This window comes from Copadichromis virginalis, linkage group LG17, assembly GCF_057382275.1.
Source record: "Copadichromis virginalis isolate Kocher_CV1m ecotype Utaka linkage group LG17, C_Virginalis_male_GT1.1, whole genome shotgun sequence".
NCBI classification, from domain to species: domain Eukaryota; kingdom Metazoa; phylum Chordata; class Actinopteri; order Cichliformes; family Cichlidae; genus Copadichromis; species Copadichromis virginalis.
The window spans coordinates 7,510,399-7,535,709 of NC_140634.1; the positions used below are offsets into that span (position 1 = coordinate 7,510,399).

At 41.3% G+C, this 25,311-nt stretch overlaps 1 protein-coding gene across 1 annotated transcript in view; it reads left to right on the forward strand.

The window, feature by feature from the left end:
• syde2 (synapse defective 1, Rho GTPase, homolog 2 (C. elegans)) overlaps positions 1–25,311 on the forward strand; it is a 48,275-nt gene that overhangs the window by 11,208 nt on the left and 11,756 nt on the right. The window contains exons 3-5 of the mRNA XM_085437826.1: positions 131–527; positions 10,856–11,991; positions 17,864–17,990. Coding sequence (XP_085293952.1) covers positions 131–527; positions 10,856–11,991; positions 17,864–17,990 — 1,660 coding nt within the window. The remainder of the gene's footprint in view (positions 1–130; positions 528–10,855; positions 11,992–17,863; positions 17,991–25,311) is intronic.

Genomic DNA, 25,311 nt, shown 5'->3' on the forward strand with positions numbered 1-25,311 from the left:
TGCTTCCAAATTTATTCTAAGTTGAGCTAACTAGATAAATAAGCCTAATTTCCCATTAAGTCTTATACTAATGCAGAAATGCAACCAGCAGTTTTCTGGCAAAGTTTAACAAGAAAATGTGTCGTTTTAGGTCAGCGTTAGTCCGGCAAAAGTGTCTCCTCACCCTCATAGCATGGACCCAGCTGAGGAAAACGATGCAGATGACGAAGGGGAAATTTGGTACAATCCCATACCTGAGGAAGATGAGCAAAACAATTCTGATCAACGCTCCCGAGGGCTGACCGCCCCTCCTCGAGCTGAACCCCAGAGGGGGTCCAGCAAAGGGACTGATTTGGTTCATGGTGGCAAGTCCCTAGATGGATCCGGCTGTGGTGGGCCAGAGGCCCTCGTGGAAAGCCTCGGTGGCGGTTCAGGAGATGCAAGTCAGGGGAATGCTGTGCATTCCACAGAGGTACTACATGCGCACAGGCAGATGCTCGCGTGCAAACCTCAGGAGGAGGGGGGGCCTTCCAGCAGCAGACCCACAGGTAAGGCAGAAAAAAAGACACCCACACCTTCCCACATTCTAACTTCACTTCCTGCTTTTCATCAGCTTCTTTACTCACTTGTTCCCTACCAATTTTCTGTGGTTGATGCTTGAAGGGCAATTACACTCTTTGTCGCTTTGCCAGTTTCTCTCGGCAGATTTTTGCAGTTGTGCACACCTTGAGCACTAATCAAAGTTAGTGTTGACAATGTTACCAGTCAACAGATAAACAGACTTTTTTAAGCTCAACATTTTTCCCAGCTCTGTAAAGGCTCTGCTTACAAATAGAAATTCTTATATCATCTATAAGTGCTGGAGTGTGTAATTTTAAAAAAAGGTGCACTAAGAGAGGCAATCTGAAATTCCTCTCAAAATCCTATTTAAGTTCATTTCATACCAACTGGTCAAGATCACAAATAGGTTAAAGTGATTAAATCATCCAAATTGGCAACTCAAGGTTTTAAAATCTCCAGTTTTCAATTAACATAAGTCAAAAGTTTGTAATAAGGAGCCAGACAAGGAGAGTTTCTTCTTCTTTCTCTTTTGATCGGCGCAGACAGGAGCCACGGCTGTCAAATCTCATCGCTGCACATCAGTGTCCCTCATAAATTAAACTTAGACAGACAGAGGAATTCATTCCTCCTGGCTAATTCATTCCTGAGAGGAAAGAATATCAATTTACTTGTTATTCCAGCTAATACACACACACACACACACACAGTGAACTTTGTATATTATGGCTCATTGAAACACCTCTCCTACAGAAAACAAATTCAAGACCTAAAGATTTATTTGCAGATATAAATGAATCGTAGCCTTCTGTCTTTTTCACTTGCTGCGCTTTTTATTTACTCGTGTTTTTGAAAGTCATTGACAACTCTGCTCTACAGCGACGACATGATGATGACAGCCAGCACACGGCTCCCTGTCTCTTAATAAGCCCCGGTCTGTTTTTTCTAACTTCCGACTTTTTGTTCTCTGTGATGTGGCAACATGGTAGTTTGAACCAATTGGCACATCTTGAGCTGAGCCTATAATTACAACTTTTAACAACGCTTTTCTGTGGCACGCAACAGCCATTTTTTTCTAGCTGTGTGAGCACAAAGACAGGCTAAATGCTTTGGGTTTGGAAATCTAATGCTTCAGCTTTAGCGTTCTCAGCAACAGTTCCACAGCAGGGGTGAAGGTGTCTTAACAAGCTCAGCAGAAACTTTTCCCTCCACGGCTACGCCAGCTTTTTAAGAGTTAAAGTCATGATCACTGAGACGCTGAGCTCTCGGTGAGGGCTAACAAATGTGCTCTTGACAAGGACACAGGCTTTGATTGGCGTATGATAAACTCCTTCATCCTGGCTCTTGCTGACATCACATGTGGCTCAGCAAAACTCTCTGCCCTGAGAGACTTTCCTTGTAGGATTAGGATTAAATCAGAATGAGGCTCAGTGTACCAGCCCAGGAAAAGCACTAATCATGCTGCACTAATTAAATGTAAGCTTCTTTTTTTGGTGCACCTTTCGTTGTCAGACCCATTGTGCCATTTTGCAGCACAGAGGAAACTGGATAAGCAGACGAGTGGACATAAGTGGAGGCCGGACTGCATTGTTCAGTAGATTTTTTTCCAATGTTTGGCAACATGCTACTATTCAAAGACCTGTTCCTCATTTACATCCCGTAATGCAGTTTGGGAGCAGTCAGTAGAAGATGTGCGATACTGTTGGTTTACTCGTTGCCTGAAAACGAGACAAGAGAACAGCAGTGTTGTCTCCCCCCCCCTCCCGCTCCGGAACTGCCTCCCTCTCTGCTGCCTGTTGACTTTGCAATTGATTCCTGTGGGTTCGTCGACGCCATCCCACACTCCGCCGCAAAAAAAAGAGCAACGTGCTCGAGTACGTGTCATCAGAGAGGAAACACTCACTGGCTACTGGTTGATTATTCATTGTGGATGCAGTGGGACTTTTAGTTTAGCTTCACTGTCTTTCTTCATCTTTAGTTAGAAACCTCCTCTCCCTTCAGAAATTGCTATGTGCATTAGGGCTGCAGAATGACACCGCACTCCTCCACTTTAAACTGGTAGGCAGTGTTGGGGGATGGTGGGCAGCAAAAAGGGCAACAGCTCTCCTTCAATTCACCCACTGTTCCATTCCTCAAAATAAGCCTAGATAATGACCAAACATTGTTTCCTGGGTGAGTGATGTGCTTCATCACTGACCTCAAAACGCTAAGTGCATTAGTCTGTGTTATAGCACACAATTATCAGTAAGTATCTGCTGAATCTGGAAGAATATTGATTAACATATTACTTACTTTGGCATTTTATAGCTTTGAGGGAAACGCATCGGCACTTTTTTCATGTGGTTGCTGTCGATTGCTTGCAGCCGTTCCCCAATTTTGCAGAGTCGGAAGATTGATTGATTACTCTCAAACCCTTCAGGTCAACTTAGCTGAAAGATTGTGAACAGGCAGAAATGTCTAGCTTTAGAAGTGTTGGTAAGCACATTTCTTTTCTGCTGAACGGAGCCAGTTGAAGTTGCTTTTTGTTACCTGTTTTCAGTGTTTATTATAGATTGTGTGTAAATGTTTGGCATCACCACCATCATGTTGAATATTGGTTTGTGGTCTAGAATTCTGAATCCCAATACTGACCGTTTTGTCTTGCTTATTTCTGGAGTTTACAGAGACTATATTTGGATAAGAGGGTTTACTGTAGCATCAGCTGTTGGTTTCTGAAGAGCGGTTTTGAAGCCTCAGCTTTACCATTGTGACCATTCCCATCACTCCCAGCGTTATTAAAAATGTGGTCTTGGACTCCACATTTTAAAGGGCTAAAACCTCCTCCAACCTAGTTATAGCAATTTGTATGTTACTGTGGCTCTTTATAGGTAATAATATGTTTAACTAAACCTCAGCAAAGACACATGTTTGTTGGTAGTAACATCACTATAACCGCCACCATGAGCCATATCTTTTATCACATCTACTGTATTTGTGTTTAAGTTACCACGTAATGGGTTGGTTGGCCACATTTTCTAAATGTGCCCGTGCCACTTACGATATATTCTTTGATCTAGGATTTACAAAGGTTTTAACTACAAAAAAAAAAAAAAATTCAAGAAGAGTGCTGCCCCAGACTTCTTCAGTCCAGCCTCTCTGTCACTCTCAACTTTTTTCATCTTTTCTGTTTTCTGTTTCCAATTCATTGTGAAAATGAGACCGTACAGACACCACTTTATCTGCCGGTTTAGAAATTTGACAGTCCCTTCATTGATTGAGTGTGAATAGGGGCATCTGTTGAATTAATGAAGCCGTGCAGATGTAGATGACTCTTTGCGACCATGGTTTTCTTCTGTTCGGCTGGCTGGTTCTTTTCCCTCTCACCGGATACACTCCAGACTCCTCGTGTGCTGCCTATTGAGTGACTTTTTGTCCATTTCAATGCTCTATTTGTATGGAGAATAATGATTGATGGACTTTGGGGGTGGTGAGCTTGCTGTGTTCCCAATCTGCTGTTCCCTTTAGCGCCTGTTTGGGGAATCTGACTTGGCCAGCACTCAGAATGGGATCAGAGCTATTTCTGGGGGATGTTTTGGTCACACTGGCAGTTGAGTTTGAGAGTTGGCCCTGGTTGCAAGTTACAGAGAGCTCACGCCTCTGAGCTGAAACTGGGAACCTAATCTATGCTGACGATTGCATGGTTGGGTCTGGAGGAAGTCAACAACTTTGTGAGGGCCGCACTTCAAAACCAGAACAGATTCCTTAGCCGGATGTTAGATGTGAAGTTCAGGTCACATAGTTTTCTCATAGCTCTCTCTTTCTGCTCTGTTCTTCATTTCAGCACCAGAGCAGCTGTGGAAAACTTTTCTGGTCTCTGTTTTTAGGGGAGAAAACATTAGTGAAAGCAGAATTTTTATATACTGTAACTAAATATACATAAATTGGAGGTCATAAGTCACACAAAGGTAGTTCATAAAGCTTTACGACTCTTTTCTAACTTGATTAGTTTTCTTCCAACTACAAAAATTCAAAACTTCAAAGATGTCCATCACAATTTTCCAGAGCCTATGTAATGTCTTAATCTTGATAGTTTTTTTCCAAGCACAAGTCTAAACCAAAGCTCATATATTATATTAAAAGTAAAAAATCCTCACAAGGAATAAATTCATTGTATTGCTTCATAATTAATTATCTGACTCCATGAACACAGTGCTGTCCAATAAAATAATTAGGCTCCTTAAACAGGATAGCTAGTTTGAGTGTAACGTTTGACCTTCTCTCACACTTCAGCTCCTGTTTGTGACCGAATGGGTTGTTTGTGTCAGCAGACGGTGGACGGTAACTGGTGGCTGTCTTAGGCTTCACCTATGTAAATTTGAGTCACTGTGCTATACCTCTTGACCATCATTTTAATTTTTAAAAACTAGCTGAGTGAAAACCAAGATGTATTATTGGTATAAATTAAGATTAAATCCAGGTACAATTAAAGTCAGCTTTTGAACCACTTACATTATAAAGTAAATAATTTTAAAGCATGTAGGACCTGAACTGCATCAAGTAGCAACTCGCATAACCAATACTGTTAGCAAAATGTAGCGCTTCTTTGTTATTTCAACATTTGTACTGGTGGATATTTGAGTGATATGAAATACAATACTTACTTTTTAAAAGAGAATTCCTAGACCACTTTGCTTGAACCATTGCTATTTTTTTTAAACATTAAAAAACCAACAGTTACCAATCTTGGGATCAAGCGGACCATGAAGGATCCACCCAGTGCATCCACCTGGGAAAATAAGGGCCTATTTGTGGGCCACATTCATTGCCTTGCTATGCTGTAAGCAGCTTCCAGATGTGAAGGATGTAGCGCCTGAATCGGGATGCACAGTGTATGACTCAACTATACAGGCTATGCTAACCAAGCTTGCTAGAAGAGGTGGGAGATATAGCATATCGTAATATTTCAAGGACATTTGTGATAATTATATTTATGACAATGTTGAAGAAAAAAACCCACTGAATAATGTTTTATCACTTACCGGAGCTATCGTAAAGCAGCAGTAGCATTAGGGCAAACAAAGTGAGAGCTGTTTTCCATTCTTTTTTATCCAATGAGCTACTATCACTGAAGACTCTGTGTTCTTCTGCTTCTGTCCCAAATGATAATAATTTGTTTGTTCTCTCACGCTTTGTTGGAGGTTATCATGGTGGCTCCCTTCGTAGGTACTAAATCATCATTGTATGCTGGCACGCTGCTTCCAGTCAGTGTGAACTCATTGTGTTCCCATATCATTGATAACCACGGCATTATTGTGGACAGTATGGTACAGCTCTAGTTGCTAGCTTTAGTTGATAACTTAGCATTCTGCCCTCTTTTCCAATAATGGTCACTTCTAGGCTTCCAAAATATGGTGGCTGCCAAAATGCTAACATTGAACTTTCAAAAAAAAACCTCCCACAAGTGAAATGGTGATTTCACGGTGGCTAAGTCCATGAATGAAATTTAATTCTGATGCTAGCAGCGGCATTTTCTCTCATTCTTGCTTTAGCTGTGTTATACGTTGCTATCAAATCACTTGGTCTCTGAGTAACGTTCTTCACTTACCCTATGTGATGAGCATTTGATATTTTTTTACTGCATTTATTATATCTGTGCAGTACATGGTTTTTTTTTATGTCTATTTTTAGATAAAAAAGGAGTTGCATGTCAACAGTTACCACATATCTTCTAGTATGTTTTTCACTCGAGGCAGTGTAGTGAGACCGATGTGGCTGCAGGCTGACTAGAATTAGCAGCCTCTCTGTCATTTGAGTTACAGCTGAGGAAGAAAAGGCCAGCAGCAGTAGGCGAGTGAGGCTACATGAGGAGTGCTTTGGCAGGGGGCCATGTTGTGCTAGCGAGGAGGACTGCATGCTTGGATATATTAGCAGAGGTTTTGTAACCATTGTAATGAAACGGCCCTGCTCCTGCAGCCGCTGAAAGGCCTTCCAACACCGAATGATTTGGAGCCAAGGGGGAGAGGAAGCGGCTTAAAGCTGAGCTTCGGTCACCGGGTAAAGAAACTACAGGACAAGTATGCCATTCACCAGTTTATTTACACTCCCCTTGTTTGTTAGCACAACCTGGTCCTTTTTGTTTCAACAGTTAATTAACACATGCACATTTGGCAGACGTGCTTGTACGGGCACATGCACTCAAGTGAATACCAGCAATTTTACAATCTTGAACTCCAGATTATTGTCTCCCTCCAAGGCTTATCAGAGTATATGCAGAGCAAATAGTCTCTCTCATGTTCACTGTCAGACACACACGGCTAATACACAGTCTCACATTCTTGCTGACCAGGTGCCTGATAATTGTTTAATTGCAAGACACTTCATATTGTCTCGCTATTATTTCCATCTTGGTTATCTTATGTCTGCTGTCAGGTGTATTTGGCAATGAACTGTTTTTCCCTCGCATGCACCCACACCCTACACTCCCTATTCTTACACCTGTCTGGTGCCAGTACTGTGATAAAGCATCGCCATAAATTCCTGAGCTTTGTTAAGAGGTGTCAGTGGCCGAGGGCAGCAGGATCAGGAAAGGCATGTGCTTATGCGTGTTTTTATGAAAGCACTCTTGCTTTGTGTTACAGTAATACGGTGGGTGCATGTCCATGATAAAATGTTGGAGGTTGACACAGTTAGCCAGCTCAGGTGTCCTCCAGAAGAATGCAGACCTTTTGCCCTTTGACCTAAGAACATGGCCCTGGAGGGCTGGGTGTCAAGTCATCGCCCCTGAACCTAAGCTTGTGAGGTGTCACGTTACCCTGCTGGCTGCTGCCACAAGGCCAGAGGCTACAGACACAGCTTTCATGTGTGTGTATGTGCCACAGTCACACAGTGCAAGTGTTATTACCTTTAGGATTAGTGTGTGTTGCCTCGGTCCATGTTGATTATCCAAAGAATGTGACAGCAGCAGAGAACTGATGATTCTCGCTCTAGAAGGTGAAGGCATTTGTTAGTGAGGTAAATGAGCTAATGTAGGTCATAAAACGTGGGTGCTGTGTTTCTACTGTCCTGTGTTTTAATTCAGCAATGATGCAACAGCTGTCCTTACTGCACTGGCACATGTTCAATAATTACTGGGATGACAGTTTGATTAGAAACAAACGTTTTCATTCAAATTCAAAACTCAAGACGTGTGCACGGATGCCGCATAAAAGTGTAGCTAATATCAGCTATCTGTGTTAATAACACAATGCCAATATTTCACTTTTAAAAATCACTGATATTATAAACACTAATCATGATGCTCCTACACAATTATTAAAAATATCCTTGTTTATATAATCTTGCTCAGATATTTCTCATATTAATCTTTTGACGCTGGTGCATTTTGCCTTCAAGCTTAACTTGAACATGTTGAGGCTGCCCAAACTAAGAGATTAGCAGAATCTACAATATTATAATTAATGTAATACCATGTTTGGTTCTAGTAGTACAAGCATTGTCTCGACAGCAACGGTACAGTTACTTTCCTTAATCAGATATATGCTTAGTCTTATATAAAGTGTTGTAAAACAAATAGCCATATGCCTATTTTAGCAAGGATATTGCCTGACATGTGTTGTTTTCCTGTGGCTGTATTGTTACCACTTTAAACAAGAGACAGGATTGTTTTTACTGTAAATTAAGTGACAATTCTCAATGTTTATGTACAGCCTGTATTAAATGCATGTTTACCAAATACAAAAACCCGTGGGTTCAATCCAATACGGGTTCTAGTTGTACTCTATCTGATCCGCACTGTAAATCAGATTATAAGAGAACAAAATAGTTTTTTCACGAGGAATTTCACTTCTAAACTCCTCCCAAAAGCTCTCTGTATACTACCCCTGATGTTTGGTGTATTTGCACTACCAGTGGTCTCCACCCGTTTTTTCCCATCTTAGAGCACCTCTATGTCTATTATAGGCAGGAAGCTGTGACAAGGAAGGCTACTGAGCTGGGCTAAAAGGAGTGTAAACATGGTTTGATGAGGAATGTGAGAGAACAGCCGTGTTCATTTTGTACATTCACCAGTGGGCTTGCCAGCCTTCCAGTCGTCCATCTAGACCTCGGAGTGCCTGGACAAGGGGTGCCTTTGTCCCTCATCTGTCGGCTACACCCTGCCCTGCTCCTGCCCCCCATCTTACCCTTCTCTCCATCCTGTTGCACCTCCTCTGCCTCCCTCTTTTCACCCGTGGGCCCTCACCCCAGAATAGCACAGCGGGTTCCCTCAGAAAAATAGAACTGGTGAAGTTGGCAGGATCAGGCGCTCTTTGCTTCTTCCTCTGTTCACTTTGTCGCTCTCTCCATATTTGTTCTGTCTCTTACATCACTATTTGTTTCCAGAGTTTATTCAGAGAAAGTAATTAGCCAAAACTACATTAGTGGCTTAAACAAGGAGTCTCAACTCAATACAATATAGTGTGAATGGGTTGAATAGCTTCTCAGTGCCAACACTGAGGAGCTATTCACTCGTGTTGCTTAATATCTAGGCCAGATCTAAAAACACTCATCAAAAGACCTTCAAAAAGTAAATTCCTTCTCTGAATCATGTGTTTCAGCTTTAATCTTCCATGACCCATGCAGTGAGGTATCAGCTCTTTAGTTAAAAAAGGCAGGTAAGCCATGGAGGAAATCTTGTTAAAGGAGTGCTGAAAGCAGAAAATAGTTATGTAAGTCAGGTTCAAGCTTCCTGTAGGGCAGACTAGGCAGGATGCTCATAATTTGACATATTCCACTTTAATCACTCAAATCGTAGCTGACTCTGTGTCAGCTCGTTCCGTTTTTTTGCCAGGTAGATTTTTGGGGCTTGGAAGATTACAGTGTGTTTGGCTGTGGGGACCTGAATTCAAACCAATAGAAAGAATATACAAATGGGCTGTTGTCAGTACAAGAAAGTGTTCAAAATTCAAATGAACTATGAATCAGATTCCTGGATCTGAAATGGGTGGCTTGTGTTGTGAGTTCCTAATAGCGGAGCCTGCAGCTAATTCTTTTGGGGTTTTTGTCAGTCATTGGCATTGCTTTCAGATACAGTCAGCTATTTTAACCAAGAAGGCTCAGACAGACCCAGAGGACAGAAAGGAGACAGAGCGACTGATGTTAGTACCAATGACTGGTAGGGAATAACTGTTTAAGTTTATAATAATAATAATAATAATGGATACTTTATTGATCCCCTTGGGGAAATTACTTGTTTTTCTCTACATTTGACCCATTCACTCAGTGAAGCAGTGGGCAGCCCACTAAGCAGGCGCCCGGGGAGCAGTGTGTAGGGACGGTACCTTGCTCAGGGGTACCTCAGGGTAGCCGTTAAGTGGATTCGAACCGCCGACCTTCCGATCATGGGGCGACCACTTTACCTACTGAGCTATCCCTGCCCAATATATAGCAAGTAAAGAGACCAAAAATGGTAACTGGTAACACATTAGCCTTAACAGCTGTGTCCGTATTGAACTTAAATTCTACTGCAAATTCTCCAAAATAGACCAAAATATTTGAATTATTTGCCATACAAGAAAATCATGATGAAAGCTTAAGTCCTGTAGACTAAACAGTGGTTGTCAGACACTCTATAGACACAGAAATCTTCATGTTCATTTAGACATCAAGGTAGGCGAGAGCTGCCTACAAGGTCAACCCCAAATGGATATCTTCCAGCTTGAATAATGACTGAGTAATTCTACCTCAGCCCTGAAGCAGCTGGTGTCTCCGGAAAGACATTTCCCTGCTTTTCTTTCTTTTGGAAGCGTAATGAGATTCCACTAAAATTTCCATCGTGCTTAGTTGAATTAATACAATATATTGCAAAGAGACCTCAGAAAGATATTAAAATTTTTAATATTACATCCGTTTCAGCAACCCTTTTCATCATAACCGTTAATTATCTTGAACATAGCTTGGGTCTACATATATAGACTGTAGCTGTATTATAAAGTGCTGAAGTGTTTATATGAAGCGTTGCCTCCCATATGTGTCTGTCACTGGATTACTGGGTTTCATGTAAACCTAATCACTTGATGATGTGCTGTGAGGGTGTAGCACTTTCCTGTAAATTATGGTTCACGCCTTTGATTTTAAATATTTTTTTTCCTGTCTATATCTAAGTAAAATTATCCTGGGGAACCAGTAACCTAAAGAATTTGTGACTGATGGTTACCTGTCTATTTCTTTCAATACTACACAAACTCTTCACTCCCTATTCCTGCACCTGTGTGGTACCAATACAACCTTAATGACTAAATAAACATGAAAATACAAAGAAAGAATAATCACATTTTCTCTTGTCCTGTCATTTCCTTTGTAGATTGTCTTGACCTGCCCAACACCGCCAGCTTTTCACCTCCCTCCAGCCCAAACCCGGCCAAGAAGAGCAGCTCAATCAACTGGTCGTTCCCAGACAAGATCAAGTCCCCACGTACCGTCAGGAAGATCTCCATGAAGATGAAGAAACTCCCAGAGCTAAGCCGTAAGCTCAGCGTCAAGGGGACCCAAAACAACAGCAGCAGCAATGGAAGCAGTCAGCTAGAACCGAGGGCCCATTCTCCAAAAGCAAATGGCAGCGGGTCAGAGGTTGTCTTGCAGACTTCAGGGCCTCCTCGGTTAGCTTCATCTGGGGGTGGGCAGGCTAGCCGTAATGTGATCTCACGCTACCACCTGGATAGCAGTGTGTCCACACAGCACAGCTTTTATAAGAAGAAAAGCAGTGGTAGCTCAAAGTCTGCCAGTAAAGGTGGCTACCTCAGCGATGGTGACTCGCCAGAGCTGGTGGCCAAATCTGGCAAACATGGGTCTGGAGAGGGGAAGGGAGGAAAAGGCAAGGATACAGAAGGAGGAGGTGGAAACTCCAGAATCAACGGCACAGAGCTGGACATTGATGCTTTCCGTCATTACAGCTTCTCAGAGCAGCCCAAGTGCAGCCAGTACATCTCAGGACTGATGAGTCTGCATTTTTATGGAGCAGAGGACCTCAAACCCCCACGTATTGACTCTAGAGATGTCTACTGTGCCATCCAGGTGGACTCGGTTAACAAAGCACGAACCGCTCTCCTCACCTGCCGAACAACCTTTTTAGATATGGACCACACCTTCAACATTGAGCTGGAGAATGCCCAACATCTGAAGCTGGTAGTGTTCAGCTGGGAGCCCACACCCAGACGCAACCGTGTTTGCTGCCATGGCACAGTGGTACTGCCTGCTCTCTTCAGAGTGACACGTTCCCACCAGCTGGCGGTAAAGCTGGAGCCACGTGGAGTTATCTATGTCAAGCTGAGTCTGATGGAGCAGTGGCAGAACTCATTGAACGGTGGTCCAGATGGAGACAGGGAGCCACAGGTGTTTGGTGTGGAGGTGTGGCGAGTGGTGGAGAGGGAAAATTCAGGACTGATGGTACCACTTCTTATAAGCAAATGCATCAATGAAATCGAGAAGAGAGGCTGTCAGGTGAGTGTAATTCTGTTCTCGTTTTCCCCAAATAATTTTTGTCAAAAAAATAAGAATAAAAGTACAATATCTCTGTTTTGAAACATGCTTATATATATATAGTCTAATCCTCTTCTCTAATGAGTCAGATTCATTTTTAAATAAGGCTGGTAATGTCCAATTTTAGAAATAATTTTTAAAATAGGAGGGAAAGAATGGCTGGAGGAATAATTCCACATTCACAGCATCTTTTTAGCTCCATGAAATGAGCACACACCCTGCAGCCATCAGGAAGGCTCAATAACTGGCATGAACTGAATGGACAGAGGAGACGTAGCACACTTAATGATGTCACGGAGTTTCTGGCTTCCTGAGGCAACTGGCTCTTTTATTCAGAGAAAGAGGCTCAGAGTTAAGAGGTTGCTGTAGTCATAGCAGGAGTGACAGAGGAAATGAGAGTTCATGAGGCCTTTGACAGCCAGCATAGAGAGAGCACAAAGAGGAAGAAGCGTTTCTCCTAATTAGAACTGAGACAGCAGCAATAATAACGTCTGACCACTGTTTTTGGCTCATCACTCTAGAGGGGCATGCAAGGGCCAATGGTAGTGCCTTGCTTGCCCCTCTAGAGTGTTCTTGACTGATCTCTCTAGAGGGGCATGCAAGGTTCAATAGGCAAACTTTTGGTGCCTGTGCATTATATTAGACTCTGTCTTCTACCACCTACGGCAGTACAGCAGAAGTAGTAGCAGCAAACCTTCCAATTTATAATAAATTGGAGAAATTTATTCATTTGAGCTCCAGTAAACAGTTTTTTACTCTCCATCTCCAGTAAGCCTGTGGCTTAAAACTTAAGGTTGCATATTAGCAACACGTCTGAAAGCCTGACTGGTGGTTGAATTGCACTGACATTTAAACAGGAAGAGAAATACAGCTCTCAATCACCTACAGCTTTGTTTTAGTCTTCTTTTTTAACTTTTCACTTTCTGTGAGTCAGACAGTGTTAAAGTGCAGTGTTAAATTGGTTTAGGGATATTTGTGCGGTATACACAAATATAAGATGTGAGTCTGATGGTAAGCACTGCCTCATTCACTCTGTAATTCTGTGCTGTGATATCAGTCTCTGCTTCTCCTTCACTCAGTCTGACAGTGTTTGTCGTCTGTCCCTCGCAGCTGTTTTGCTGCCTTTGTTTCTTCACAAAGATGCAGAGCAGCCTTTGTACATGCTATCAGTCTGAGATCAAGTGTAAGGGCTCCTCCAGGCTGCAGGCAGATAGAGTTCACGATGAGGATGACACCAGATCCCAGAGGAATTTGCAGGTTGTGTCACCAAAGCACGTATGGCTAGATGTGTAGCATTGCGCCTTTTCAAATGGCTTCATGGAGACTTTCTCTCAAAGTCTCTTAGAATTGTGTGTCCTCTGGGCTTCTGCGAGATGCTGGTTGTTTGTGAGTGTTTTGAAAAGACTGCAACTCATGCTATGTATGGGAGCACTCAGAGTGCTTTAAAGACAGGGGGATGTGTTTTTAAAAAGAGCTTTTATACATGTCATATATGATGCACACAGATATTGGGACATGTTAGGAGCAGCTATTCAGATGCATGCCTTTATACAGAACAGAAGGGTTTTTTTAAACAGACTTTTCATTTAATCATTGTGACTTCATCTGTCCTTTAAAGGCAGTGCCTTGGAGCTTTCATACATAGATCTTGATTACGTAATTGTTCCATGAAGATTCTTTTCGAAAATGACAGTTTATGTCATCTAGCAGTGATGATATAAGCAACAATCTTACTTATGCTATCTTAACTGGTTATTCAGTTCTTAACTGCTTATTGATTCAGGGTTGTGGAGGCCGATCCCATGAGTGAGAGGCAGAGTGAGACAGATTTTCTGATGCTGTTGTCTGACTTCCATTCTCAATGAATGAATGAATCGACAAGCTCTTTTTTATACTTGACATGACAAGAAAAACCCTTCTACAACTTGAGATGTACCTTTTAAGAGCATTTTTTTTTTTTTGCTTTAAGTGATTTTATTTTCTCAGTGGATGATGGTAAATTTACACAACAGTCTTTAACTGTGTGCTTCCTTAATACTTCCTTCAATCCACACTCAAGGCCCAGAAGCTGGAAATATTAAGACACTTTGTTTTGACACAAGTGTTGTAATTATTGTGGCTAAGAGACTCAATTATGAGAGCAGCATAAAGTTTACTACTTCATGTTCTCCCTATGCATGGATATTTCTTCTACGGGCATGCCGGCTTCCTCCCATAGCTCAAAGACATGCATGCTTGGAAAATTAATGTTTCTAAAATTTTTAGGTGTAAATGTGGGCGAGTGGTGGTTGTGTGTCTCTCTGTGTTAGCCATGTAACAGACTCGTAATCTGTCTAGGGTGTACACAACAATCTGTGATAGGTGAGACAGGCTCTATCCCTACCATGACCCCGAATTCAACAAGCTGTTGTGAAAGTTTCGATCTTTTTGTGCTTTAATTATTAGTATTACTTAGTATTGATTAATACTATGTCACACACATGAAATGTCAGTAGGTATTTTTCACAATTACGTTTATATTTTATAAACAAAAAAATATTACTGATTGCTGACTGCCTGATAAAATAATTAGCATATTAAGTTTTGCCCATGTCATCTCCCATCATGTGTGTGTCTTTGTATGCAGAGAATACGCCCACATAAATACCCTAAAGTCAATTAAATGCACTTTTCTTTCTGTCCTTTAACTCTTTGTTGTTTAAAATATTAAAGATATTCCTAAACCAAGAAAAAAAGCTTCTGACCCCTCCACATCACCAGACATCATCTTTCCTCTGGATCTCATTTCTACATATAGGGTTGGCTAGTGGTGCCTGTTGTGCTGCCCAGAGGCCACAGTTCTTAAGTCCTTTTTTTGCTAACAGCTGTTCCCCGCCTGCACTCAGCTCTGCCCCAAAGAGAGAGCCTTCGCTTTTTTTTTTTTTTTTTTTTTTTTTTTCTGAATGGACTTGTTGTTCATTGTGCCCAGTGACTTCTGTTTACTCGCATACAAAGCCAAATCCCTGCCTAATCTGTCCTCCTCACTCCCTCTCGTGTGAGGTTTAGAAAAACGCTGCTGGACTCGACGAGGAGAGTTCACAAATAGCTGCTCTGGAGGGATGGGGGAGACATTATAGCGCTCCTACGCTGGAGCCCGGAAAGGCCGGCGGTGTGTGTGCAAGTGTGTTTTGTGAGGAACCGGACCCAACCCGCCATTCACAGCCCACTGATTTAACACGTTTCCAGGGCAACCACACCAGTTGGTCTGCTATGCCACATACCAGACAGACACATGTAGGAGAAATTATGGTATGTCTGTAGCCGGGCCTAATCCCAGCATAACAAGGAGAGCGCTGGTGCCGAGTTACAAACATCAGATGTCTCAAGTTTCTTTAGGTCACAGTCTGGAGCCTTAGGTAAAGAAACATAAATGCTTTATAGCTTAGTCCTTTCATTTTTAATGCTGAGCTGTCACTTGGGTTTTAGAAGATCTCAGTGTTTATCCATTCATTCATGAGGATGTCAACTCTAAGATCATTTCACTTTGCCAGCTAATTTAGTGTCATGTATTACTGTTAGGTTTCATAAAGAGAAAATGGTCCAGGAAAATGGTCCTCAACATGTTGTCTCCAGAGTGGGAGGTTAATTTTGCTTTTACGATACTGTGTTTAAGTCTTTACTTTTGCAATTGTCAGTTTTGTGGAAATGATTTATTACAGCAGCAGAATATCATGAGAGACTCATCAGGCTCATGACTGTTGCAAATATGTTAGGATAATGTTATGTGGAGTGATGAGTATGCATAGCTCTGGGGTCCACAGGTGCACATATATAGTAGAAGTATAACTTGTGGTGGAATAAAACCTTTTTAAATCTTATTTTTGGTACAAAGTGACCTTTGTTGACTGATAACAATGATTCTGTACATGCAGTGTTTACGTCCTGGTGACCACTAAAGTAAAAGTTTATGAATAGCTTTGTGTTTTCTCAGATAGGGTTTTAGAAGTAACTACCTGGAGGTGTTGCCAAATGGCTCCAAAGAGGTGAGATTTGCATCTTAAAGTGTTTTTGACACAGTCCAGCTCAGGCAGACTGCCTGAACAGGCTTTTCTCCTTTTTCATTCCAGTCTATAAATGATCTAATTGTCTTATTACAGATGAAAAGTTAATAAGGGAGGAAATGCACATTTAGTCCCTTTATTCCACTAAGGGGTTTTGCAGTGACATCCCTCTTCCTCTGGTTTGACTGTCAATACATAGTGCTGGATTGAGCAGAGCTAAGACGCAGTAAGCAGAGGGCCAAACACTGGACAGTTGAATTGAAGCATGAGACATAATAGTGACTTATATTGAATCCTTTAAATTTGGCTAAATGTGGTAAAATAGGATATTGGCCTAAGTCTTCATTAAAAAAAAAAGAAAAAAAGAACAAAAACCAAGAAGACTTACTCTTTCATTGTTAGTTTAAGGCACTTTTGTTTCATTATTTACTCCAAACGTTGTGTGTGCATCAATGAATGGGCTGAATGGAAGGATTTCTAACAGCGATACAAATATTTGGTGATTTAAAAACGAAATATTCTGATATACCAAACAGAATCAAATCAGATCCCTAACTTTTGATATGTGTAGTTATTTATTTAGTCATTTATTTACTCAGATCAGTTTCCTGTGTGTTGCCAAAAATGAAGGTACTCAGAGCTCTCTCTCTCTCGTGAACAAACTATGAAACATTAACACTCCTAAAATTATTGAAGGGTGTTTCTCTTCTTTGCTGTTTAAATTCTTATTTGCTGATGTCGAGATGGCCACCTCTGAATTGATATTCTAGACTTGTAGTTTCTGTAAGTTTGTTTGCATACTCTCTCTATTACAGTTAGATGGTAAAGACCCATTGCTAAAGATTCATTAGCATAATGCTTTCTTTCATTGAGATTTAGGGGTTGTCGTGTTTTCCTCTTAGGATGCTGCAAGCTGGTTTGAGCCCTGGGGCTGTATTTTACCCATTTGTGGTATAGTGGCTAACCATAGCAAACTTTAAATAGATACTGCTGTTGACAACAGAGACTCAGTCTTCTGACTATAAAAGCTGAAACTACAAGCAATAAATGTGCTTTTGCGGTGTTCTGTAAATTCAAGCATTTGACGACTGGGCCTTATTAGCTCATGTTGGCTTTTGTTATCAAATTCTAGACTGATAAAGATAGACACAGAGACAGTTGGCTGACTTTTAAGGTGCTGTCTCCAACCATGTTTCAGAGAGTGCCAGTACTTTAGTGGTCATTCATTTCAGATTTATTTGTCTCGCCTACATTTCTCTCATGGCTTTACTGGATAGCAGCCTCTACACACAAACATGCAATATGTGTTCAGAATAACTGGAAAAGGAGTGAAAGAATTAAACTATGGATACAGTGGATCCAAAATCACAATAATAAAAAGTGCATAAAGATGCTAGTGTAAAGTAACTGAAAGTAGAGGGGAAAAGATAATATAGGGAACGTGTTAAGTTTAAGGTTTTCTGTTAGTCCAGCATTTCTTTGTTACATCAAGTCATCTTCCTGTGTCTTTAAAAAAGTGAGTGCTTATAGTGTTATTAGAAACATATACATTTTTGGTTTTTGGTCAGTTGTTAAATTGAGGCGCCCTTTTCTGGAGATAAAACAGACTGGTGTTTGTGACGTGTGAGTTTTCTGAGAAAGTACTTATGGCTGCCTTCCAGGACATTATCTGAGTGCAGACGTAGAACTTGATCGATGAGGCTGTAAAAATGTCTACGTCGCTGTCAACTGTTTGACTCTCGAGCCATGCGTGTTTATTTGACCTACTTGTGTGTGTGTGTTTATGTTACCAGGTGGTGGGTCTCTACCGTCTGTGTGGTTCGGCAGCAGTAAAGAAGGAGCTGCGTGAGGCGTTTGAGAGAGACAGCCACGCTGTGGAGCTGTGCGAAAACACGTATCCAGACATAAACGTCATTACAGGTAAAATGATCACCAGGAAACAGAGAAGATGCCAACAAGGCATAAGATTACTAAACACACTTAGTTTAATTACAAGGGTGTTATTCAAACCTGACAAAGTTTCCAGAGAGCACTGGTGTGTTTTGGTCTGTTTATCTGTAAATTACCTTCTTACTTGTACTTAGCAGGATAGTTACAAAATGAGCAATGTATGCAGTTTCTAATTTAAAAAGAGACTGAACAGGATTTTTGAAAACCAGTTCTTCAGTTTTCACTCACAAAACCCAAGTAAAAATCCACAAGTGACCATATTTGGACAGGAATTTGAAATGCTAAGCTATGAGCTAATGCTCGCTTGCTTAGTTAGCAAGCATTTGTAGCATGAATATGTACATTACAAAGATAGTGCTACCTGCTAATAACCGCTAAATAAATGTTAGTCAAAAATGCAGTTTTACTCAACTTACATGAGTACATTTAGTCCCACAGCAATTATTTGATAGAAAATTACATCAAAAATGTTCCAGAAGGCAACAGATTACTTATAGTAGCTGAGGCAGCTATTAACTACACCTGCTGGTTCAATTCAAAACAGCCACGCCCTTAATAACAATGGCAAAAATACCTTAATACAATTTAAACAGGCAAATTATAGACAAATTCACAACCCTGCATATGTATGGCAAAGCTAAAAATTCACGATAGAGACCAAAACATTTTTTTTTAACAGGACAATGAAAATGTTTATTTCTGCTGTAAAGTTGGGCAATTTAACATTTAATAATTTTCTGTCTGCCTCAAGTGGCCAATAAAGGAATCTCAGTTTTGGCACTACCACAATTTCTTACTTTTCCAATCCCTTGGAAGCTTAATAACTAAATAAAATGCCCACTTTTCTATAACAAGTTGCAGTTAATATTGAGTAAAATATGGGTGGAGAAATGACTAAGGACTAGGAACAACTAACAATGAAGTTAACAGACAGCTGTTAACTGCTTCTATAGCTGTCATTAAGTAAATACTAACCACAAACCTAAAACTGGCATCTCTAATAGGCATCTCATTTAATCATTTGACATGTACGCATGACTCCCAGTAAAACAAGAAAAATACAATTCATGAGAGTTTTTACTCATGGAACAAAACTAACAAAAACAAATGGGGTGTTAATGTAATGGAGTCCAGCTTCAGTATTGATCCACTGCAATAAATTTTCCTGAATGTAGCCATGGCGAATAGGTCAGCACCTGTGTATATCTTATAAGAATCTATGTGTGTGTGTATCAAATCCCTGCAACATAAAGATCAGTGTGAGAGGAAGGGCCACACACACACACACACACACACACACACACACACACACACACACACACACACAAAGTCAAACAAATCAGATCATTGCACGCATTTGGACTGTTCTTTCAGTTTTTGTGCTTTGGACCTTGTAAATCACGTCAAATGTGGGGATTTTTATCTTGTCAAATGCAAAAAAGTCCCCCTGAAGCTGTTTGACTGTCCAACAAGCAGAACTGCAAACCTTACATTTCTAATTTAAACGCCATTCAGATTCCTGTCAGCTGAATTTCTTTTCTGCTCTGTTGCTCCCTTGAAATGAAAAATGGAAACAGTGAGCACATCTCACAAAAAGAAACCCCAAAATCAGCTGTGGCATTGAATTGAGTATTACTTCTAAAAGTGTAGCAGATTTGGGGAGATGGGGAGGGGGCGGCAAAGTTGTAGAAAATGACTTGGTCATGATTTTTTTTTTCTTCCACAAAAGGAGGAAAGGACCATGGAAACCCCTGGGCATTTTAGGGGCTGCTGTTGGTTTTGGGGAGAGGCCCTGTATAGGCGTCGTCCTATCATGCCTGCTTTGATCCACATGCGTTTGCATGGCAGGGCAAAGCACACAGTTAACAGTTGAGCGGGTTAGAAAAAAGGATTGTTGGTTTTTGCTCGCTGCCTAAATTTGCTCTGCCAGGCGAATTGCCATTGCAGATGGGTCTGAGTGAGTGGACGAGGACATAGAGAGAAAAAGAGCTGAAGATGAAGAGGTTTATGGTGTGTGCTTTAAAAAAAGCAGGGATTTCTGGGATATAGTGATCATAAGGTAAGAAAAAATAAAAGAAAGGATAAAAAGCACAGCAGAATAAAAAACACAATAACAGGAGTTTTAAAATCTGATTGTAGCATTGTTATATTATACACCCTGTTTGATTTCAATAGCCAACATACACGGAATAAAAAAACATATATTTTGCTCTAATTTTAATTCATAGTGGAAGCCTTAAACTAACCTTGGAGTCTTTTGTTATGGAGTCAGACGAGAGGCTAATTAGCGAACAGCTAATGGAGCTAAGAGGGCTGGCGCGTCGCACAGCTAATTTAAAAATGGAGGTAGTGAAAGGGATTATCCAGGGGTCAGAGTTCAATCCTAAGCTTGCAAAACATGCTCCGCGCATGGCGCTCCATTGTTTCAAATCACAGTTCTTTGCTTCACAGTATGTTTCACAAAATGCTCACATTTCATTTCATTTAAAAACAGTGTACACTTTATTAGATACACCTTGCTGCTACTGTTAGTAGTAAAGATTCAACAAGGTGCCGAAAACATTCCTGATCCATATCGACACGATAGAGTCACACAGTTGCTGCACATCTGTGTTCTCATTCCACCACGTCCCAAAGGTGCCCAAAGTGAGAGAAAGAAACTATCCCCTACCCCATCACACCACCACGACCCTGAACCACTAATACAATGCAGGACTGACAGACTGCTCCATGCTTTTGTGTTGTTTATGCCAAATCGTGGCCCTATGAAGCAAATGTTGTGGCAGAAATTGAGATTCATTGGAGCAGGCAACATTTTCCACTGTTCTGATATCTACTTTTACTGAGTCCATCTAAAGTGTCCTGTTCTTAGCTGACATGGGTAGCATCCTGTGTGGTCCTCTGCTGCTGTAGCCCATCTCTTCAAGGTTCAACGTGCCGTGCGTACAGAGGTGACCTTGGTTGTAACCAGTGGTTATTTAAATTACTCCTGCCTCCCTATCAGTCTGGAAGAAGTCTGGCTATCATCCTCTGGCCTCTGACATCAGCATCTATTTTCAGAACTGCTCCTCACTGGATATTTTCTGGACCGTTCTCTTTAAACTCTACAAAGGCCTCTGAGCACATCCTGATGACATTCTTCTTCTTTCTTCTTGGTATCCCTTTTGTTGAAGAATGAAGGCTTCAATCAGTGGTTTGACATGATAATGGGGGGGATCGGTGCCCTCTATGGTAGGCCCATATGGTAGCTTTGCCTGAAGCCCCTGCGAGTGTGCGGTTGTGAGCACCTGAACATTTTTTGCCACACATGTGTTAAATTATGATTAAATCCATCTAATAGAAGATTTTGGTCTCAACGTGGAAACAAAGTCTTGAAAGTCACTTCTCCTCTACTAATGGAACTGGTGTGTCCTCTGCCCTTTTTCATTCGGAGCACTGGCATTGATTTTTAGTCTGTGGTCTTCAATTTCCCTTGCCTGAGTCGACTTTTCCATAGCCTGCTACTCTAAATTGCCCCCAAGCCCCCCAGCACCCCCAACCCTTGCCAGTACTCCAGTGAAGACATGGAAAGTCATTAACAAGTGCCCCCTTTGTTGCCGAACAAACACAGATGGTATTTGGCTCACGCACGGGGGATTAGCTGAACCCTGGGTCGGCCGGGGAGGCAGGCAACCACTTGGTGAAGAGTTTTAGAACGGTGGGGCTGTCAGAATATTTCTTAAACTGCAGGGTGGGATTGAAAACTGGAAGCAGGCGTATTTGTGATGAATCCACGTGTACCGTGTGAGCGCGTGGTTCTAGAGTTAGAGCTGGAGTCTGCTCAGTTTTGGAAAAGTGAAAAAGTTGAAGCAGCAACTGTACATTTTGTGTTACTACATAAGGCAGTACACAAACACAAATCCCCTCTGGCCCCCCTAGTGGCGTGGGGGCGTGCGGGATAGCAGAGAAGGGGGCAGGACGGAGAACAAACCCCCTGTTTGTTCTCCAGGCGAGGCACTGACTGCAGCACTGACAAGAGGAGTGACCTTCCGCTTTGTTTGAACAAGAGGTCAAAGGTAGAGCCATGCCCCAGTGCATTGTGTCCCTTGTAGTGTTTGGTGGCATATTTGGGACACTGAAATAGTCTGAAGTGAGCAAGGAAAAAAAAAATACTTGTATCAGATTACTTTGAGGTGCTTTCAGTTTTTGTTAATGTTTTTCTTTAAGTGTTTGTTTCTGCAGTCTTTATCAGCCAAACATGTAGGTGGAGGTGGGGAAAGTATATGTAGCGCAGTGCAGATAGTGCTGGTGCAGAGCCATACCAGTCCCCCCCACCCGACAGTTGAAATCTGAGTGAAAAAGACATGCAGCGTGCGCCTGCTGTCAGCTTGCTTGTTGTCAGCTTGCTTGTTGTCAGCTTGCTTGCGACCACAGTTCTCATGCATACGTGCATATGTGCATATATGTGAGAGCTGTGTGTGTCTGTTTGCGTGAAAAAGGGCATCAACAGGGGCTAACACACAGAAGTAAACAAAGCACCGAGTCAAAGCAGGCTAATGATTTACTTGAATGGCCCCATTCTCCTCACGTCAGACAAGCCCATGTGCACATGCACGTACACAGTTTTGGCCAGTTGGCTTTTGAACTGGAAAGAGCCTAAATGTGTGTGCTGCTTTCATGTGTTGCATATCAAGAAAAACACGAGTTGTTTCGCTTCATCGGGCAGCGCTAATGTGTAACAGTCCCGCTGTTGTCGGGTCTTCCTTGCAGTGCAGGGAAGGTCAGAGGGCTCTGCATGATTTTCTGTAATAATGGCAGCAAAAAGCAAGCCAGGCGGCGCCTCCCAGCACGTATTATTCGCAGATGCAGAAAAACACAAAACAAACAAATAAAAGCTTTATTTTAGCGAGATAAGGATAAAAATATATTGCTAATTTTTGCTTCCAGACGGTCTGTTTTCGTGTGATCAAACAAGCTGATTGTGGTTATCTTTGTAACATTTTCCATAACGATTGACGAAGGGGGGGGGGGGAATCTTCACACAGCATTTCCGGTTAATCTGCTGCTGAAATCGGCATGCCTAGGGAAGCGTTAAAGAGAGTGAATGTGTCTTTTGTTTATATACCCTGATCAAATTCAGCTCATACCAGATTTTATACTGAACCTATGCTAGCTCACAGGCACAGGGAGGGCGTTTAATTGCAGGGCAGTTTTATGAGGGTTTAAGAGCATGCTTCCCCAGAGCGCTGTTAAAGTCTAACCCTGCTGAGTAGTATCTGTCAATGTTTTGATCTACCTGAGATTGGAGGGCTGAGATAGTAAGTTATTATCCTTGTTTGGGTATGAGCTGTTTGCCTACTAAGCATCTGCTGGCTGTCTCATAAACAGAGTGTTTCCGTATTTCTAATGCCAGGAAGTGTTGAACATTACATGTTCAGAGAAAATACTTATGGCAAGGAACAAACTTAAAAAATGTCTCAGTTTATGTTAAGCTGTCAGAATCATATTTACTGTTTTATTTTTATATTCTATATTTATTATTTTTCTATGAAGAGACACACTGTACAGAATCATAATTAAGTAATAATAATTCCTTAATGTATCATATTCAATATTTTCGGTCAAAGCTAAGTTGCTTCTAGACTTGGCTCTATGAGGCATGTTTGCCACAAATAATTGCTAACATGCTAAAACATACTTCCTATGCATTTATGTATAATGCTAACATGCTAAAATTGTGCCACATTGCACGACACTGTATATAAAAGATAGACATAGCCACAATCACCTGTTGTCGTGGTAGGTTTTTTTATCCCTCATCTGAAACTTTTGAGGAACCAAGGACACTGCACACCAACATGGTAGCAACTCGGCTCTTACAAAGAATACTCTGTTATCAGCAATTTTACTCTAATAAGACTTAAATCTATGGGCTGAGGCCACGACCTCATTAGGAAAGTGTTTACTGAGGTCGTAACCGAAATAAGCCCACTTTGGTTTGTTTTCCCAGCTTGAACATTGGAGTTTAGCATTCGGCTAAGTAAGGGATGGAACTGATTGAGAAGCTGAAGACAGGATTTATTTTACTTTAAATATGCTCAGGCTTTATTTAATATTAAAAACCTTCATTGTGAAAATACTTGAGTTAGAAATCAAGTTAGAAATAATTTTCTCATAGACCTTTATAAGTTCTGACTTACTTGTTTCAGCCAGAGTTTTTGAATACATTGCATGGTGACATGTGGATAAAAAAAAGTCAACAGTGACCATTAATGTCTTTATCAAAGTTTTGTTCAGTTGGGGGGTCTGGATCCTGTCCCAGCTGTCTCCAGTAATGGAGACAGACAGGCAACCATTCTCTCTCACGTTCACAACCCTATGTATGTTTTTATACTGTGGGAGGAAGCCATAGCATCTGGAGAAAACCCACACAGACACAGAAACATGTAAACACAGAAAGGCCCCAGAATGGATTCAAACCCTGGACCTTCTTGCTGTAAGGCACCACTGCTAACCACCACACCAAAATCCAGAGATTCTTCTGAAATTTTTAAGAAGTCACAAGTTTCATTATGGTAGCTCAGTCAGTCAGTTTTTTTATTTCTGTGGTAACATACAGAGATAAAAGGAAGCAGTTATTGTCAGCTGTTGGACAGATTTTTATTTTATTTTTTGCCTTTTTGATCACTGATTGGTTTTATTTGTGATGTAAAACAGACAATTTAAAATAGATCAGTGTTGTGTTTATGTTGGTGCTGAGTGCCACTGTGCAGATACTAATCACAATGCTAATCATAGACTTTGTACTGTAACACACTAAACTGACTTTAGATCCTCCCTCCACTCTCTAATCCAATTTATTTGTATATAACTGCAGCAAAGCAAAATAGAAAATGCACGTGTGACAGCACCTGAAACTCTGGTGCTGTTAGCTAATACTGAAACATTAGTTTGTCCACATTATTCTGATGTTCTGACGATGCTGTTTAGAAATAGACTGAAGAGTGGTAATCCTAATGCTCCCTTAAAGAGCAGATTTAGGACTTAGTGGGATTATAAAGTGAGCACGTTAAGTTGGGCCCTCTGTCCTTCTTACTGGCCCTAAGGAAGCTCATTGGATTTACTATGAATCGTACTGTAGTATGCTGTAAATAGAAGACAAGAGGCAAAAAACAAACAAGGTGGACAAGAAAAGCAGTGAAGTACGTGTTCCTTTTTATAGCACTTTAATCAGTTGTGTCACTGCTTTGGAAACAGGCTTGTGGTTGACATAGATACAGTGTCGTCTTATCTGTTGTTCTACCAAGCGCTG